The sequence below is a fragment of the Geotrypetes seraphini genome, chromosome 1, assembly GCF_902459505.1.
Source record: "Geotrypetes seraphini chromosome 1, aGeoSer1.1, whole genome shotgun sequence".
Lineage (NCBI taxonomy): Eukaryota > Metazoa > Chordata > Amphibia > Gymnophiona > Dermophiidae > Geotrypetes > Geotrypetes seraphini.
This window is the reverse complement of record NC_047084.1, coordinates 502700359-502719647: the sequence shown is the minus strand read 5'-3', so window position 1 is coordinate 502719647 and position 19289 is coordinate 502700359. Positions and strand designations below refer to the sequence as shown.

The 19289-nt window shown below is 42.4% G+C and overlaps 1 protein-coding gene across 3 annotated transcripts in view; it reads right to left on the bottom strand.

Moving 5' to 3' along the window:
* The window catches only part of TUT7 (terminal uridylyl transferase 7), a 317026-nt gene that overhangs the window by 73349 nt on the left and 224388 nt on the right, over positions 1–19289 (bottom strand). For all 3 annotated transcript variants that reach the window (XM_033927693.1, XM_033927688.1, XM_033927701.1), the window contains exons 22-24: positions 17797–17974; positions 9085–9132; positions 8892–8983 (exon numbers count right to left, since the gene is read on the bottom strand). In XM_033927693.1, coding sequence (XP_033783584.1) covers positions 8892–8983; positions 9085–9132; positions 17797–17974 — 318 coding nt within the window. The remainder of the gene's footprint in view (positions 1–8891; positions 8984–9084; positions 9133–17796; positions 17975–19289) is intronic.

Below are 19289 nucleotides of genomic sequence, written 5' to 3'. Positions count from 1 at the left end.
TCCAAATCTCAATCAATTCTCACTGAATAAATTTTACAAAACAGGAGCAGATAAATAAAAAAAGAAGCAAATAGCAAAAAGAAAAAAAAAATTACCAAAGGGAAAAAATGTCTAGTATACTTTCTATGCAATTAAAAAACAGACGACAATTAAGAACATAAGAAGTTGCCTCCGCTGAGTCAGACCAGAGGTCCATCTCGCCCAGCGGTCCGCTCCCGCGGTGGCCCATCAGGCCCACTGCCTGAACAGTGGTCTCTGACCAATTTTACAAATTACCTCTAATCCTATCCCTATAACCTTATCTGATGCTAATCAGGTCAGTGCAAGATGGCAGTGGGCATTTATTGATAAGAAATAAAGAAAAATGTGACAGATTAAGAAAAACATTTTACATTTCTATACTTCACAATGTGCATTCAAGAAAATTTGAAAATAAATTATGCACTTATTTGTTGAATTCTTGGCCTCATAGTAAAGAATTGCCTTCTTTTCTGTGTGGCCCTAGTCATGTCAGGAAAAACCATCATTTTGATATGAAAAAAAGAACATGCCTGTATTTAAAATACATTTTCAAAACCAAATCATGATTAGATTCATAGGCAATGTTACTCTGATGGTAACAAAAGATAATTCAGTACTAACAGCAGCAAGTTGACTCCATACTTTCAAATTATCAGATGAAATCAAACAAAAGTCAGTTACTTCCCTATTCCCAGATTCTTTCTTTTATATGGTCGTATCTGCTGGAATTAGGCCAGGATTCTCAAAAAAACATGCTAAAAAGTGACAGTGTGCTAGTGCAGGCGTTTTAAAAGCGAATTGAAAAAAGCGAGACATTCTCAAAAAATCATGGAAAAATCGCTAAATTTGCATGTGACCATCACTGGTGATAGCAATGGGCACATGTACAGAAAAAAATGTGTAATGAAAAAAAACCTCCCAAAAACACAACAGCGGGAGAAATGTTCAATCCGCTTTAGGAGTGGGGCGCAGCCAGGCAGCAGCATGGGTTTCTTGGCAGCGGGAGAGAATCGGCTGCTGCAGGGGAGGTGTGTTGTGATGCAAGGGGAGAGCATATCTCCTGCTACATCACAACATGGCTTTCTACCAATCTCTGACACTGTCAGCTTGTCACTGAGAGCTTGTACCAGCACCTCTAGACTAGTGCTATCTGATTCAGGAAAAAAAACACATTTCGATTCGATTCAGCCAACTGAATCGATTTTTCAATTCGATACGATTCGATTTCTATGATGCAGTTTTTTAAGTTTAAGCATTTTCAACATTTTATTTAACTAAGGCAATAATCATGTCAAAGATAACATAGCTTTAAAATTAGCTAGAAAAATGGATTACATGAATTACATTTTCTAGTTCCTATTTGGAAATATTAGTTTGTCATTCTCCCTCTATAAGCTATTATCTTCCCCCATCCTAATTCATCATCTGACTATGCAGCCTGTGTTTGGCATCCCAGTACACCCCCACCCCTCCTCCTGATAAGCATATCACACCTGTTTTCTGCCGTTTCCTCCGCCATTGTTGTTTTATGTGATGTGCAGCAATGGCACTAAAGTGGACAAGATGCCATAGAACCTTCTATAATGCCGCACTGCTATACATTCATCCCTCTCTGAAGTCACTTCCTGTTTTTGAGAGGGTAGAACCGACAGTGTGTGTAGCAGCACTGTATTTTGGAAGGTCCCTCTGTGGGAACCATCTAGTGTCTAGAAATAGTGTCAAAACATCTTATGCGCTCTCAATGGAACCCTTCCCTCCTGTCTTCTAGTATTCCAGCATTTCAAATCATCAGAAGAGCCAGGCATCTGCCCCAGCTGACTCCAAGAAGTCATCTCCTACTTAGCAAACTCTATATGCATTTCAATAAAAATATTTTCAAACCTTCATTTTCTTTTTCTTCATGTTAGTCTCTTTATTTTAACTTTTTCCTTATGCATTCATGTTTTTTGTTACATTTCCTTTCCCCTCTGATTCTTTCTTCTCTTAGCCTTTCTTAGATATTTATTTCCTGCTCCTTGCCCCAGGTCCCACTTCTTTTCTGTCACAATTAAAAAAAAACTTTTATTCTGTTCATCTTTTTGCAATAATCCTTTTTCTGCTTTCTCTCCTGCTTTCACATTCATACTTAAATCCTGACTGAGCTTTCAAACGGTGAAAAAGTAATGGATGGATGGATTTGTGGAACATTCTCACATAGTGATTACCTGGTCTTCTTCTCCCACTTACCTTTCTTACACTTATTTTCAACCCCTCCTCTTAACCTTTCCAGTTTTTCACCACTCTTCTCCTCTGCAACCCCTCTTTTGTGCATAAAGTGCTGAACCGAAAGAGAAAGACAAGCAGTAGGGACAGGCAGTGCCGAGTCTGTTAAAAAACTGTAGCCAGCTCTGCTGCTCTGTGTAAATTTAAAGCAACAGGCAGCAAGGGCTGTAAATGAGACACCGAGGTGCAAACTGGAAAAGAAAGCCCTGAGCTCTGTTTTGCTACAGTAATCAAAGTGGGAGGAAGGGCTGCAGCAGATTTATATTGTTGCTGCTGGGAGACGCTGAAGCTAAGCCCTGAAAGAGAAGAGACTGAAACTACCAGCTTATGTGCAGTGTAGGCGGGGCCAATCTCCCACAATAAAACAAACTGCATTATGGGGACAGGGAGAGAAATCCTGCCCAGGGACTTACAGTAGAATGAAGGCCTTAGGCAAAGAGAAAGCATGAGCAGGCCTGTGCAGATTGATGGCGACAGCTAAGAAAGAACTGCTGAATCGGTGAGATCGGTTTTTAAAGAAACAAATCGATTCAGCCAAAGTGAATCGATTCGAATTGGACAGCTCTATGTTGGTCTTTAAAATCAAATCTTCCCATCAACCATCCTTTCTTGAAAAACTTCTTATTCCATTTTGCCCATCACGGACCCTTAGATCTGCTGACCAAAATTTACTATCCGTTCCCTCTATAAAGGAATTCTTCTATACTAGAAAAACCAACTTTTCTGTAGTAGCTCCTACTTTATGGAACTCTCTGCCATCCCAACTTCGTCAGGAAAAACTCATTGATAAATTTAAGACTAATCTGAAAACCTTCTTATTTCAAGACGCATTTTATTACTCATGATTCTTCTTTTACCACTCACCTAACCGCTTTAAAGAAGCGCCCCCCCTCTGTTCCTTCCCTCCCCCTTCCTCTCACATTCAAACCTTTTTTTTTTTTTTCCTTTCTTCATCACTATAATGTAACTTTTTCCCTTCCTTCCTTGTTAACCTCACTTTTATGTCTGTCATTGTCAAATGTCCTTAATGTTCACTCTCCCCATTACTCTTTCTCTTTTATTAATTTTATAATCTATAAATATAATTTTACCTTGATTTTAACTTTTATTGTAAACCGGCTAGATACTTGTTGATGGTCGGTATATTAAAAATCAATAAACTTGAAACTACCGTAGACCAGTTGCTTATTTTTCTCGCCAAAAGCTGACGCCACTTTTAGAAAATGGCTCGGCATTTTTTAAGAATCTACTGGAGGGCTCATTTCAATGTTGAAGAGCCCATTTGCATGTCATTGTCAGAGACTGCTAAAAAGCTCGCTATTGACAGAGATAATCCGTTTTGATAATCAACCACTAAAATGCGTACAGGCTAAACTGTTGGTAAACAGTTTAGCGACGGTGTTAAAGTTTTGAGAATTTGTCCGATCTGTGTCCATTTGCATGCAAGATGACAAATTCACTAAAGGCCTGCATGCAAATGGAGACAATCGTTGGCACTCCCCCAGCCAACAGCATGGATCGCAAAAGTCCTGAAAGTAGTGACAGGAGAAACAGCCTCCTGTCACTGCTGTCAGGGCTTCTGCTATCTTAAAAAAAATTTTTTTTTAAAAATTGGGCAAATATTTTGCGTGTTTTACACATGCAAAATATCTGCCCGATTAAAAAAAAATAATTAAACCCCCTCCCAACAAGTGCCCCGAACATTCCTCCCTTCCCGAACCCCCCCAAAATTTGCCCCACAGCTGCCATTTAAAATTATGGCAGGAGGGTTCCCACTCCGTCCTGCCATATCTACAACTACTAAACCCCCCTCCCAACAAGTGCCCTGAACCCCAGGAGGGATGCCAACTTCCTCCTGCCACCCTCCCTGGATGCCCCCTCCTCACTCCCAGTCCCCTCCCCACTCCTGGTCCCATCCCCGTACCTTTAACGAAGCAGGAGGGGGTGCTCAATCCCTCCTGTTCCAATGCCTCCCGCGATGAGTCTGAGGCCTTAGGCCCTGCCCCGGTGCATCATGTGATGCATGGGGTGGGGCTTAAGGCCCTGATTGACTGAGGCACCTCCCTTGGGAGGGACCTGGGGCGCCTTTGCCAATTAGGGACTTCCTTAGGGAGGAGTCTCAAGGCACTGAGGTCATCAAGAAAATGAACTTTAAGTGAAAAAATAATAAGAAGCAGAGCAACTGCAAAGACTTATGCACAGATTGATTACAGAAACTGTAACTGGATTTGTTTCCTACCTCTCAATCTAAGGGGGCTGGAGCATGTGTTCACAAAAGTGTTGAATTTCTGCAACTCCCGGATTGTGGGTTGGGATTGAATACCTAGCGTATGGAATCCGGAAGGGACGTAACAGAATGTTATGTTTGGAGATGATCCAACAAAGCATGGAAGTGGATCTCTACTGTTTTGAGGGGTGTGAGCTACAGCAGAACAGGGAATTTAGTCAAAATTGATGGCAGGATGAATGCAGCATTTTAATTAATTAATCCTTAGTCTCATATACCGGGTCATTCCCCTGAGGGACTCGAACCGGTTAATAAAACGTAACTTTTATTAATACTGACGGGGGTTGCCATTCAACATATTACTGGAAATTGGAAGGATTATACTAAGCTTAATTATACCTTTTGGTGGAATTCAGTTTGTCATATTTATAAAATGGAGAGGGTGCTTGCTCTACAGCAAGGAAACTATCATAATTTTAAAAAGATTTGGGGGCCATTGATTACATATTCTAATGATCAGACACCTTAAACACCTTGTTATTATATAGGATATAGGTGGGGTGAGATTGGGTAATATGATATTTGATAATTGATTTAGTGTTATTGGGTGGGGTGGGAAGGGATTCTTTTATACTTTAATGATTATAAGTAAGATTGTCAAGTGATTTGTAAAAATTATTTTGATTGATTATTATACACTTGTAAGAGATGAAAATGAATAAAGATTTACAAACTTTTCTCTGCCTACAAACCCCCCGCCAAAAAACCCCCCGTAATCTTAAAGAACATTGATAAACAATGATAGAAGAGGGAAAATCAGTAAATATCAACATACAGTTATCAACTAGACAGTTCTTTCAGTTGTCAGTAAGATATTTCTTAAACAGATATGCTTTCAAGGTTTTTCTAAAGCAAGTCAGCGCAAAGAGAGTTCTAATATCTGAAGGAAGATCATTCCAGATTTTCACCATAGTAAATGCCAAAGAATGTGAAAGCCTACCTAAAGTTTGACTCCCTTTAATAGAAGGGAATATTAATTATCAGAAAATATTGGCGGAGAAGTTGCAATTATCAGCCAGGAAGCTGCACAAGGGGCACACTAACTTTCCAACATGACAATGATCCAAAACATTAGGCTAATTCGACCCTTCAGTGGCTGTAACAAAAAAAAAAAAAAAAGTCTTCTGACCTCAACATCATTGGTTTGCTCAATATCATTAAGCAACCTTGGGGAGAACTCAAACAAAGTTCATGCTAGACACCAAAAACTTTACAGAATCTGGAGACTTTTTGCCAAGAAAAATGGACAGCTTTACCATATGAGAAAATATAGGGCCCCATTCACAACCATCAGAAGAACTGCAAGCCGTCATTGATGCAAAATGGGGCAATACATGATATTAAGAACTAAGGGTATGCAAACTTTTGAACAGGACTATGTTATTATTTCCTTTATTGCTAGGGTTTAATTTGAAACACATTAAAAAAAAAAAAAAAAAATGCACTTACCCTGGTAAGCTCTTTTCCGGTAGATAGGCGAGACATTCTAGACAGTAGGGTTATTTCCCTTTAGCTGCATGGTTGCAGAAGGAATCCACTCTGGATTTTACACTCTGCCTCTGGTGTACTTCACTGTGCAGTTTAGCACCCTCTATAGTTTGTACCCAAGCATGGAGAGCCACCCAATCCAAGTGAAGTAGAGGCACCTGTAGCAATAGGCTCAAACAAATTGTTCTGCTCAAACAGTAACCTAACAGTACCATTAACCGCCAACATAGGCTTCAAAGGAGCTCAGAAACTACTACCCAATAAATGGAAACATATATACAAAGTTTTCCCAGCCTTTAAGGGCTGACAGGCATCCAAGAATCAGCTTGGAGAAGCATAACAGATTGAAAACTGAAAGCAAATATAGGTCTGGAGTCTAGAATGTCTCACCTATCAAGTTTATAAAAATTTGATTAATTGCTTTACATAAAATTCAGGGTAAGTACATAATCTCTTTTTTCAGGGCAATAGGTGAGACATTCTAGACAGTAGGGACATTCAAAAGCAGTCCCCCAAAATGCTGTGCCAATCTTTATGGCCAAGGACCCAAAGGTGGAGTCCTATCTTGCCGCCACATCCACTGTGCAGAACTTAGCAAACGTGTGCAGAGAAGACCACACGGTTGCTTCGCAAATCTCCTCAGGAGAGACAGATCTAGTTTTGGCCCACGAAGAAGTCACACTCCTGGTAGAATGCGCCTTAACAGATACAGGAGACTGTTTTCTAGGAACTTTTGTCCCTTTATCTTGGAATGTTTATAGATTCTCCCTTGCAAGAAGCACCCGATGATTCAAGCTTTCTTTTCCTTCAGCAAAGGTTAAGAAACTCAGCCAATCTTTCGTTTTCAAATTAACACAATTGTGGAATGGAATGCCTTTTATCCTAAGGGGTTCTGACTCTTTTCAAATCCTTCATAAAACTTTAAAAATTATTTTGTTTACAAGATATTTTGGAAACAATCCGCATTAATTTTTTTCCTTTGACTTTGTTTCCTCTCTCCCTCTTCTTTTTTTGCATCTTTTAAAATTATTGTTAACAGAGTCGAGCTCCTCATTTGGTTGATGACCCGGTATACAAAGCTAAGTTTTAGTTTAGTTTAGAATGTAGGCTCTACGGATCCATCTGGAAATTGTGGCCTTGGGAAATGGGAGCACCCCACTTCACTGAATAAGTCAGCACAAAGAGACAGAAAGACATTTTGTCAGAGACACAAAACTTGTTGGTGACCTCCAAATAACGCAGAAGAAATCTGCACACATCCATCTTCTTCAACAGGTGGTCCTCTGTCTTGGAACCTGTCAGATAAAAGGCAGGCAAACAGATGTCCTGATTAACATGGAAAGTGGAAATACCTTAGGTAGGAAGGAAGGAACCATCCAAAGACAAACTCCCATCTCTGAAATGCAGAGGAAAGGCTCCCTGCAGTTCTGATTTATGACGCGCTGAAGTAATGGCGACCAGAAAAGTCTAAGAGGGAAGCCTCTCAAAGGGGCTCAAAAGGAGTTTTTGTAAGGCTAGACAACACCAAGTTAAGGTTCCAGGAAGGGAAAGGATGTTTAACTGGTGGGTGGACACGAAGAGCCCCCTTCATGAATCTTGCGACATCAGGATGAGACGCCAAAGAGGACCGATGCTCCTGAGATCTAAAACAGGAGAGCATGGTCTCGTTAGGGCACCTAACAGCCTGCGCTTGACCCCTGCTTAACAGGAGGTGAGACCACTTCAGAGATGGTCCTGAGCTCCAAAGAAAGCTTTGCAGGCTGGCTAACAGATACCCAGTGGGATCAGCCTGTCAGCTACTGACTAGAGTCTGTGAATATTCAAGCAGGCAGAGCTTCAAAATCGCTCTAAGCACTGAAATACCTGAAAATGGGATAAAATTATACTGAATTAAAAATAAGAAAATGGGGAGAGCAGAACAGACCCAACTGCAGCCATGCATGCAGAAGGAAAAAACTGTAGAGGGTGCTAAACTGCACAGTGAAGTACACCAGAAGCAGAGTGAAAAATCTGGAGTGGATTCCTTCTGCAACCATGCACTGGAATGAGTTTTGTCTGATCACTCATATTTTCCACAAATGGTACAATTCTGCCAGAGGTATGCAAACTTATGAGCACAACTGTATACGTACACTGCAACTCTGCCCCAGCTAGGTCTACACTATGATCCAGGGAATGCCTATGTGCTGGAACACATTGTCCATGTATAAACCATGCTTTATAAAATTCCACCAATGTTTTACACTGATGTGATATTAAAGCACCACTGTGATATCCTGCAGGTATCAATGGTATGGATATTTGAAAAATTTATCTATAAATCCAGTACTGTGCATTTCTTTCTTAAACCAATCCAGCACACTGTGTTTTCTGCTGATATAAATGAGGCTTTATAATGTCATGAAAGAGTTGGAGAATATATACAACATCACTAGAAAACAGATAAGCAACAGGTATGATAAAAATCTGTGCATATGGTGTCAGTTATCTGAAGTCTTAAAATATTGTACAACCTGAATTATATAGGCTAAAATTTCATTATGAATAACTCAACCTTTCACCCCCATCAACATAGCTAAAATGTATAGGATGGACATATCATTACATATTCAAAAATAGTGAATGGAAACCAAAACGCTTCTGAGTTATAAGATATTATAGGACTCATTTTCAAAGCACTTAGACACACAAAGTACTGTGTGTCTAAGTGTTTTGAAAATGAGCCTCTAAGTGTATTATATGAAAAACACTGGTTTTCCTACTACAAATCTCACACTTGTGCAATACAAAGTAATTCAGAGCTTATATTTCTAAAATAATATACTGTACTTACCATTTTGGTGGGATACTCTTTAGGAAATCCTTTGACTGGTGTTCCAAACACCCGTCTTCCATTGATAAAAGCCTTCATTATAAAATTTGTCACTAAGGGGGTTACACAAAAATAAAATGTCAGATATTTTTAAAGTTATTTTTCCTGCAAAAACACAAACATTTAAAAATAAAAATATGAAAATGCAACTTACTTCTCCTTGATAATCCAGCTCCCAGGTTGTGGTTCAAATCGAAGGGATCTACATTAAGAAAATTACAGTCGTTACTTGCGAACATCAGAAAGAAGTTAATTAAAGAATTTCAAAGAGGTATAATTATTAACATAATTAAAAGTGGCATCCATTTTCTTTTGAAAACTTGGTTGACTGGATAAATAGCCTGTTCTGGATAATGATGGTTACAGAGTAGGCTATATCTTCCTAGCTTTGCTTCCTCCCTCCCTGCAAAGCTACTAAAGTTCCTTAGCTAACTCCAAATCCTATTTCTGGAATTTGTCTAATCATTTTTGTAATCAGAACTATAGAGAATAGAGGTTGAAAATTAATAATTAGGAGAGACTGCTTTCTGGAAAGATGCATGAACCCAGGATGAAGGAAAGGCCTACCTATTGTATCAGAAAAACCTAAGACAGTGGTCCCCAATGCATGGCTCCCAAACAGTTGGCTGAAATGCTCTTCAAATCCTGTAAAAGTGTTAATTTCAATCTTGCCCACCAGCCATAGTAACTGTAACAATCTCTTAAGTGTGTAAAGTATCTCATTTATGGAATTTGCTACTGCTCAAAATAAAGCACGTTTTGTAGAATCAATATTTGTATTTTTTTTAATGTTTAATGCTCAGTTTGAACAAGCAGGTCAAGGTAGCTTACAAAATTAGTAGTACATGTAAGCTTGAAATCTTTTGGTGCCCCTCAGAGCTTTCTTTCATTCACACCCAGAGAGTGGTAGAAAACTGGAACACTCTTCCGGAGTCTGTTATAGGGGAAAATACCCTCCAGGGATTCAAGACAAAGTTGGACAAGTTCCTGCTAAACTGGAATGTAGGGTGAGGCTTGACTTATTTAGAGCATTGGTCTTTGACCTGGGGGCCGCCAGGTGAGCGGACTGCTGGGCACGATGGTCCACTAGTCTGACCCAGCAGCGGCAATTCTTATACTCTTATGTTCACACTGTGATATTTTACATGAAAAAGACTGGAGACATCTGACTTGTCTTTCAAAATCATTCTCTGAATTATAACTTGTCCTTGATTTCCCAACTAAATTTTTAGGTTGTGTTTATTTTGCTCAATTTACGTTTAGGACATCAATACAGTCACATCTATTGTATACTATGTTCAGGCTGACAAGAGGGATTAAAAATATATCAGTAAAGACATACAATAATAGTTTACTATTTATTTATTTAACATTTTCTATACCGTTTAAAACTAAACGGTTTACATAATTTACATACATAATTTCAAAACAAAAACATGATAAAATAAACATACAAACAATCCTCAGAAATCATATCTACAAAAAAATACCACAGCTTGCATAGTAAAGATCATGAATAATTCATCAACTCTGCCAGAGAGGAAAATTATTGGCTAGAAAAAGGCATCAACAAATAACTGCGTCTTAAGTAATTTTCTAAACATGCCCTTTTCACAGCAATTTCTTATCTGATCCACCAAGGAGTTCCATATCTTAACTCCTGCACAACAAAAATTCATTTTGCCAGTCTCAATAAGCCTTGGATTCACAGTCGTCTTCAGTAAAGCTAGATTCTCAGAGCGCAATTATCTTTTTAGTGTATAGCTAAGTATATTTAATTTGCTATTTGTTTGTAACCTGCATATTATCTGAAATGTCTCAAAGTTTAAATGCTATTTGCAATAATGGAAAATGAAAGACAAAAGCTAAAAATTGATGGCAATCATTGTTTAGATACATCAAAAGGAGAAATTTTCTTTCTGTTAGCTTGTAGACTGGTATAGTCCTTTGGGTAATATGCCTCACTGCTTCCAGCAGGTGGAGACTGAGATCAAACTTGTATATCAGTATAGTATGCCCCTCTTGCTACTCCAGTTTGCCGAATAGCCAAACAGAACCTAGGAAATTTCTTAACTGAAAAACAGTAAATGACACTCCAAACAGGAGTGTAAGAAAACAACAAACATCTGTAAACAACTGTTGGAACATATATAGAATTTGATCCTGGAAGTAAAACATCCCCACAACTCACCAGCTATGCTAGCTGAGCCATCGCCGCTGTTCTTAATTCTCCCTGGCCCTAGAAAAATACTAGAACCCGCAGAAAAATTCAAAATCTGCACACGAGCAAAAACCTTCAAGCACCACACAAAGACAGACAAGGTGGGGGACTATACCAGTCTACAAGCTAACAGAAAGAAAATTAGTAGGTAAGAACCTAATTTTTCCTTCTGTATCGCTTGGTAGACTGGTATAGTTCTTACGAATGGGACGTACCAAAGCAGTACCCATCAAGGGTGGGGACCCCGAAGGGCTGACACCAGAACACATTCACCAAATATCCACACAGTAGTGTCTGACAAATGAATGCAGAGAAGACCAAACTGCAGCCTTGCAAATATCTACTGGAAGCACTAGAGAAGACTCAGCCCAAGAAGCTGCCCGACACCTAGTGGAATGAGCCTTGAGAAAGTCAGGAACAGGCTTATTCTTCAGAAGATAAGCGGAAGCAATAGTCTCCTTGATCCAGTGCGCAATAGTAGCCTTAGAAGTGCCATCCACCTTACGAGGACCCGCTAGAAGGACAAAGAGATGATCTGATTTCCTGATCTCCTGGGTCCTCTGCACATAAGAGCGAAGGAACCGACTGACATCCAACTTGTGCAGCTGTCTCTGCTCAGAAGAGCTCTCCTGACAACATAACACCGGGAGGACTACAGATTGATTGACACGAAAAAGAGAAACCACTTTTGGCAGAAAGGAAGGAACAGGCCTCAAGACAACCCGCTCCCTAGAAAACTCCAAGAAGGAAGCCCTATTAGAGAAGGCCTGCAACTCAGAAACACATCTAGCTGAAGTAATGGCCACCATGAAGACCACCTTAAGAGTAAGGTCCTTCAAAGAGCAGTCACCCAACGGTTCAAAAGGAGAGCACAGCAGAATGGACAGAACCAGATTCAGATCCCAAGATGGAACAGAGGGTCGTACGGGAGGCCTGAGCAACTTGGCCGCCCACAAGAAGCGAATCACATGAGGAATGGCAATCAAACGCTGGCCTTTCAAGAACCCCTAAAAGGCTGACAAGGCCGCAAGTTGAACCCGGAGAGAAGACCAAGCCAGGCCATCCTGCAAGAACTCTGTTAGGCAGGGAAGCTCAAAAAGAGACCACTCCAAGCTCATCACATCACTCCTCAAATAGACGCCAAAGCCTCACATAAGCCCGAGAGGTGGAAAGCCTCCGGGATCCCAAGAGCATTGAGTTTTATCTGAATACCCCTTCTTACATAGGTGACCCCTTTCAAGAGCCAAGCTGTAAGACAAAAGGGACCCGGATCGAACATTGTAATGGGACACTGAGTTAGAAGGTCGTCCAAGAGAGGCAAAGGAACCGCCACCAGAAGCCTCACCAGATCTGCGTACCACGGTTGTCAAGGCCAATCTGGAGCCACCAGAACCACGAGGTCCGGATGGCAAATTATGCAGAGAAGAACTCTGCCCACTAATGGCCACAGAGGGAACACATACAACAGCCCCTCCATTGGCCATGGTTGAACCAGAGCATCTAGGCCCTCAGCTTGATCGTCTCTGCGAAGACTGAAGAAGCGGAGTGTTTTGGCGTTGACACTTGTGGCCATCAGGTCCATGAGGGCCTGACCCCAAGACTGCACTATCAACTGAAAGGCCACGGGGCTTAGACACCACTCTCCTGGATTTAGCACCTGACGACTTAGGAAGTCCGCCTGAACATTCTCCACTCCAGCTATGTGGGATGCTGAGATCTCTTGAAGGTGCGACTCTGCCAGACCATGAGCAGAGTCACCTCCTGCCCCTGATGATTGACATAGGCCACCGCTGTGGTATTGTCTGATAGAACCCTGACTGACTTGCCCATCAGAAAAGACTGGAAGGCTAGCAATGCCAGAAGGATGGCTCTGGTCTCCATAACAATGATCGACCAAGAAGCCTCCTCCATGGACCAGGTGCCCTGTGCTGAGTGACCTAGACACTGAGCCCCCCAACCGAGAAGACTGGCATCCATGAGCAGCACCGTCCAGCTGATCCAGACTTGCCCCTTGTACAAGATGGGGGGTCTGAAGCCACTAGCGAAGACTGCCCCGAGCTAAGCCCAGAAGTGGAACAGGGTGATCCAGACTGTGCCTCTGAGGTGAACACCTCCGAAGAAGAGCATATGGAAGAGGACGCATGTGCGCCATCGATCCCAAGACTTGGAGGAAATCCTGTGCCCGAGGACACTGGGACGCCATAAGCAGGCGAATTTGAGATTATAATTTGCTCACCCGGGCCTCCGAAAGGAAGACCTTCCCCAAGGAGATGTTGAACAGGACCCCTAGATATTTCAGGCACCGATATGGAGACAACTGGCTCTTGGCAAGGTTGACTACCCATTCCAGCGACTGCAGAAACTCCACCACCCGAGCCGTGACTCGAGTGCTCTCCTGAATGACTTGGCTTGAATCAACCAGTCATCCAGATAAGGACGAACAAGAATGCCCTCTTTGCGCAATGCCGCCACAATGACCGCCATCACCTTGGTGAACATCCACGGAGCTGTGGCCACACCAAAAGGAAAGTGCACAGAACTGATAGTGTTGCCCCAAGATCGCAAAGCGCAAGAAGCGAAGATGGGAGGCCCGAATAGGAATGTGTAAGTAGGCCTCGGTCAGATCGAGAGAGATCAGAAACTCCCCCAACTGAACCGCCAGAATCACAGACTGCAGAGTTTCCATGTGGAAGGAAGGTAAGTGAAGAGCCCCCTTCAAATCCAGAATGGGTCAAAAGGTCCCTTCTTTCTTTGGTACCACAAAGTAAGTTGAGTACCAACCTGTGCCCTACTCCAGCAGGGGAACTGGCACCACCGCTGAAGACCCAACAATCTCTGAAGGGTCTAGCGAAAGGCCTGCTGCTTCCACGTCACCTGCGAGGGAGAAGTAAGAAAACAGTTTGGCAAGGACCGGGCGAACTCCAGAGCATAGCTGTCCCGGATCACTTCCAGAACCCACTGTTCAGATGTGATGTCTGCCCACTGTGGATAAAAGTCTCTCCACCAGGTGCCCACCGGAACCAAGACAGGTGCCGGCAAGGAGTCATTTGTGCAGAATGGGCGGCAGAGGACCTGGCGAGGGCACTACCTGCACCCCAGCGGGCCCCACGAAAGGACTGCATGCACTGGAAGAACCTGCCTCTTGAGAGCCCAGGAGACTGAAAAGAAGCAGCCTCTCGACCAGAACGGAAAGGGTGGAAATCATGCCCACGCCAATGAGCAGTGCTGCCTCGAGCCAGCGGCCTAGGCCTATCCTCAGGCAAACGAGGCACTTTAGATTCAATGAGAATCTGAACCAACTTGTCCAGGTCCTCACCAAACAAGAAAGATCCTTTAAAAGGAAACTTCATCAATTTAGCTTTGGACGCCGAATCCGCCAACCAAGCGCGAAGCCACAAGGTACGGTGTGCTACCACTCCTAAGGCCAGAGATTTGGCAGAAGCTTGCAAGAGGTCATACATGGCATCCGAGAGATAAGAAGCACCCAGTTCAATTTTTGCAACTTCTTGCCTTAGCAAGTCCCAATTCTCAGATTTATTATCAAGTACATGCTGGGCCCAACGAAAACACGCCCGAGCCACCAGCCCGCCTCACATAGCCGCCTGGACCGACAGAGCTGTCCCATTAAAACTCTGTTTAAGGAGGGACTCCAACTTACGTTCCTCCGGGTCCTTCAAGGCCGCACCGCCCTCAACAGGCACGGTATACTGCTTAGAGATGGGCGAGACCACCGCATCCACTACAGGCGACTTCAGAGTATCCTTATCCCCTTCCGGAATGGGATACATGCAGGCCATGGAGCGCGCAAAGCGAAAAGGGGCTTCTGGCACCTGCCACTGTGCGAGCATGATGTCCCGAATATCCTGATGCATAGGAAAAGAGCGAGAAGCAGAGCGAATCCCCTTAAGCAAGGGGTCTACCGTACATGGGGACTCCGACACGGGGTCCTCAAAGTGCAAAACCGAGGCGACATGAAGGATTATCTCATGGAGATCTTCCCACTGAAAAATGTGCACCACAGACACATCCTTGCTGGCTGGGGGGTGCTCTAACCCCTCGCTTGTGGAATCTGGCCCCCCAAGAGGATCCTGGAATTCTCCCCAAGGGTCCAGGTCCTCATCAATCACCTCGTGCTCCTCTGGGAAAAAATCCTCATCCCAAGAGACTCTCGGGCGTTTGGATGAGAGAGGAGCAGAGGGGGGCAAAACTGCCGCTGTGTGGGAGCCGCACCGGGGAAGACATCTAGGGTAACCCCCCCCCCGAGACCCCTGGAGTGGACAAGGAACCTCCTGCTGCCAACACATAAGCTTTACAAGTGCTAACATAAATTCAGGGGGAAAGACCCCCGGTGGCCCCAAGGGACTCCCTGCCCCAGCAGGGGACCCCGACATACCTTGCCCCTGTATTTCCAGAACAGGGGGAAGGTCAACTGAGATAACTGAAATGAATGAGGAGGTTCCCGCTGAAATTGGACTTGAAACCGCCAAAATCGGAGCTCCTGCGGCCTGTCGTGTCTGAAAAGCCTGGGACTTTCCTTATGCTGAGGAACCGACCGACTCAAAAAGGGAATCCCCAGACGAACTGGCCGCAAGGGAATCCTGTGCTCCCTGACTGTCGGCAGCTGGGGATGTGAGCATCGGGGGTAGCCCGGGCTTCCCCACGATCCGAAGCCAAACCACGAGGCACATGCAGCAGGGTGCCCTGGCCGCCGGCATCCGCTGCCAAGGCTTCCCCACTGCTCCGGCCTGCACAACGCTTGCACAGGCCAGCCACGAGTATCTCGCGCCTGGAGCACAAGGAGTACTTTTTCCCTTTAAAAGAGCTCATTGTGCTGAAAACCGCCCTAGCTGTAAAGAAAGTGCTGATTAGTTGAGAAAAACACACAGAAAAAAGGCAGTTATAAAGGGAAATGAGCCCTTTAGACCGGCACACCTCAGGATTTTTTTTGGTATTTATTTCTACTTAGTCAGAACAGACTCCACGGCTCTCAGAGCTGGAGGGCTGACCGGCCAGGCTGCCTGCTGAGGCCCACTACAAAAATATGGGGAGGTGGAGTAAGGTGGGGGGAGGGGGGGACCTAGCATGAGACCTGCCAGGTTTAACACCCCCGGTCGGACGGATCCCCAAAAAGAACCCGCCCGAGCTCTATCCGGCACAAAAAGGGGAACCAGGAGTTCACAAACAGTGCTACGAGGGGAACTGAAAAGCCTTACCACCTGCTACCGGAGACTGAGGAAAACTGGAGTAGCAAGAGGGGCAAGCTATACTGATATACCAGTTGGATCTCAGTCTCCACCTGCTGGTAGCAGTGAGGCATATTACCCATTCGTAAGGACTATACCAGTCTACCAAGCGATACAGAACATATATTTCCCTAGAAATATTTTTAAAAATATGCAAGTTGTTGACAAAAACAGGAGAGGCAAAATTGAATAAAGCTTCTATAACTGGAGTCTCTTTCAGCTATGTCATGCATACTGCAACCTATACAACTGTGACAAGTAGCTAGTTGTGCTGACTTATGGTGTCTGATTTTCAGTGAGATTCTTTTCAGTCATAAATAATGAATGAGAAAGGCCTAGAATAATCATTCATGGATCATGACTACAAGGCAAAGCCAGATATATTAACGAGATCTGTATAAGGGTGGCAATAAGCCTTGAGAATGGAGTATTTTGACTTTTTTTTAATAATAAAATTATTTTACTTCCTCAAGGGGCAAATGAGCTGTTTCTTTGGACACTTAGGCTTATGGTGAGAATACCTGACAGTTAATTTGTTCAAATTAATTCTGAGGTATTATTGTAATTAAGACCATAACAAAAATGTTGAGTTGTTTTAAAATTCAATCTTTATGGCTTTCTTAAGGCTATCACTAGGCCACATGTCAGATATCACCCCAGATTCTACTGTCTACAATGCCTTCTCATATTTGGGCCCTTATCTCTGAAATACATGTCCCACTCATATCCCAAATTCAAGACAGCTACAAAAACATGGCTTTTCCAATTAGCCTTTAGTGCTGCTTTGACAGTTTTTAGCTAGTAACTTACCCACTACGATCTTCTTGTTTCCCCCCCCCCCTCCAATAACTCTATCCCCTTACTTTCTCCCATCCTTCCCTTTTCCTCTCTCTACTCTTGATCCACTTCTCTAGCTGTTATGTTTTTTTGATTTTACTGTAAACTATTCTGTTAGGTCTTTGCTGTAAGAGTGCTAAATCAAGCACATGAAAATAAATCAAAGTATAAAAAAAAAATCAGCTAAATGAGGGTGCCTACATGGTGATTTACAGCAAAATAAATATAATGTAAATGTGTTCAGTTGTTTAAAAAATAAAAAATTCCATTCTAGGTATCCACATGCAGAAACCAATTCTCTGGAATACTTAAATGCAAAATGTTTTATGGGTTTTTTTTTTTTGTTTTTTTTTTACAAAAACAAGTTGTGCAGTATCTTTCTTTTTTGTGTATGTGTGTGCGCGCGTTTGTTTGTGTAGGGGTATGAGGAAAACAGAGAAAGGAGAGGTGATAAATATACATGTTATAAATAAATAACTTGTTTTAAACCTAATTTGTGAACAACGAAACATAGCAACAAGGTTTGTATTTGCTTTAGAACTTGTTCTAAACATGAACAATATACCTTCAATAACAATGTATTTTGAAGTCCACTGCTTCTTAAAAGTTGTGAGGAGACTTTTTCTCCTGATGCAGATGACATGTTCTTTAAAATCAAATTCCTCGGTATAGAAGCGGAGAAGTCCCAGCCACAGCTCCCCTACAGATTCTTGATTTTTCCCATCATCTGCCCAGTAGACTGGCTGGAAGTCAGAAAGAGGAAATTGATTTTACATCACCATGTCTGTAGTAATTTTTAAGAAACTGGATCATTTCTGGGAAAAGGTGACAAAGTTGCAGATTCAAAGTGTTAAGAATGGCTGATTTTTCACATCATGGGTCCATGTTTGAATTTCTATAATATTTTTATCTTTTTCACATAAAAGGATGGAGTTTGAATTGTTGTATTACAAATTATTTGCTCTAACATAATTCATTAAAACCTCATTTTTTGTTTCTGGAGACTTTAGTCATCTTTCCCCAGACATGGTCACAATTAGCTGGTAATTTGGCTCCTCAACCTACCCCTCTTTTCTGCATAATGATTCATGTAACCTGTTACAGAAGCTCTTATATCTAAGCATAAACAGTACAGCGAGACCAAGGAAGTGGTTCTAATGCTTACCACACAGAAACTGGATCATAAAGAAGGGAATCTCAGATCAGTCCTATTCTAAGCTCATTTTAATAACTTCATCAGACAGAAGATAAAGAGAAGAGCATAGTAACCACAGTGGCATTGAATTTCCCCTATCCCAAATCATAAGTTTCCTGAAATAAAAGTGTAGCCCTCTTTTGGATATAAAAAAATATCCTGCCCCTCCCAAAGAGACAGTGCATTCTATGTTAACAGGCCCATACACTGAAATGTGTGTTAGCCCAGGAGACTAACCACCTCCCCTGGCGGGGGTATCCTCAACACTTTATTCCCCTCTGATCCCAATGAACAAACCAAGTATCAAACAGAGGATTTGGTAAAGATAGTGGAGAGGGCCTGCCACACTGGGTAAATGCAGCTTTTAATGGATTAGTAAATGGGTCAGTCCATGTCAAATGGACCTGGGGTCCCCACTTGACCATGCCTAATTTTGAGTAAACATTGTATGGATATTCCAAAATAATAATAATAATAATAACAGCTTATATACCGCAATACCGTGAAGTTCTATGCGGTTTACAAAAGATTAAGCAAAGGTACAAATTGACTGACTTCAAAAGGGGAAGAAGAAAGAGAAGTAATTAGACAGGAAATTCATTGTTGAGGAGAAAAGTGATCAAAAGGACAGTAGGTCGCTATTGAGGGGAAAGAGATAAGTGGATCAGTTGTCAAGATGTTTTAGGAACAGGTGTGTTTTTAGACGTTTCCTAAATTCCTCATAAGTAGAGGGCGAAAGTAATTGTTCTAGGTCTTTACCCCATGATGCTGCTTGGTGTGAGAGAAGGAATTCATGATGTTTTTTCAGTTTGCAACCTCTCACTGGGAGGGAAATGAAGTTGGAATGTGAACTTCTCTTGTGT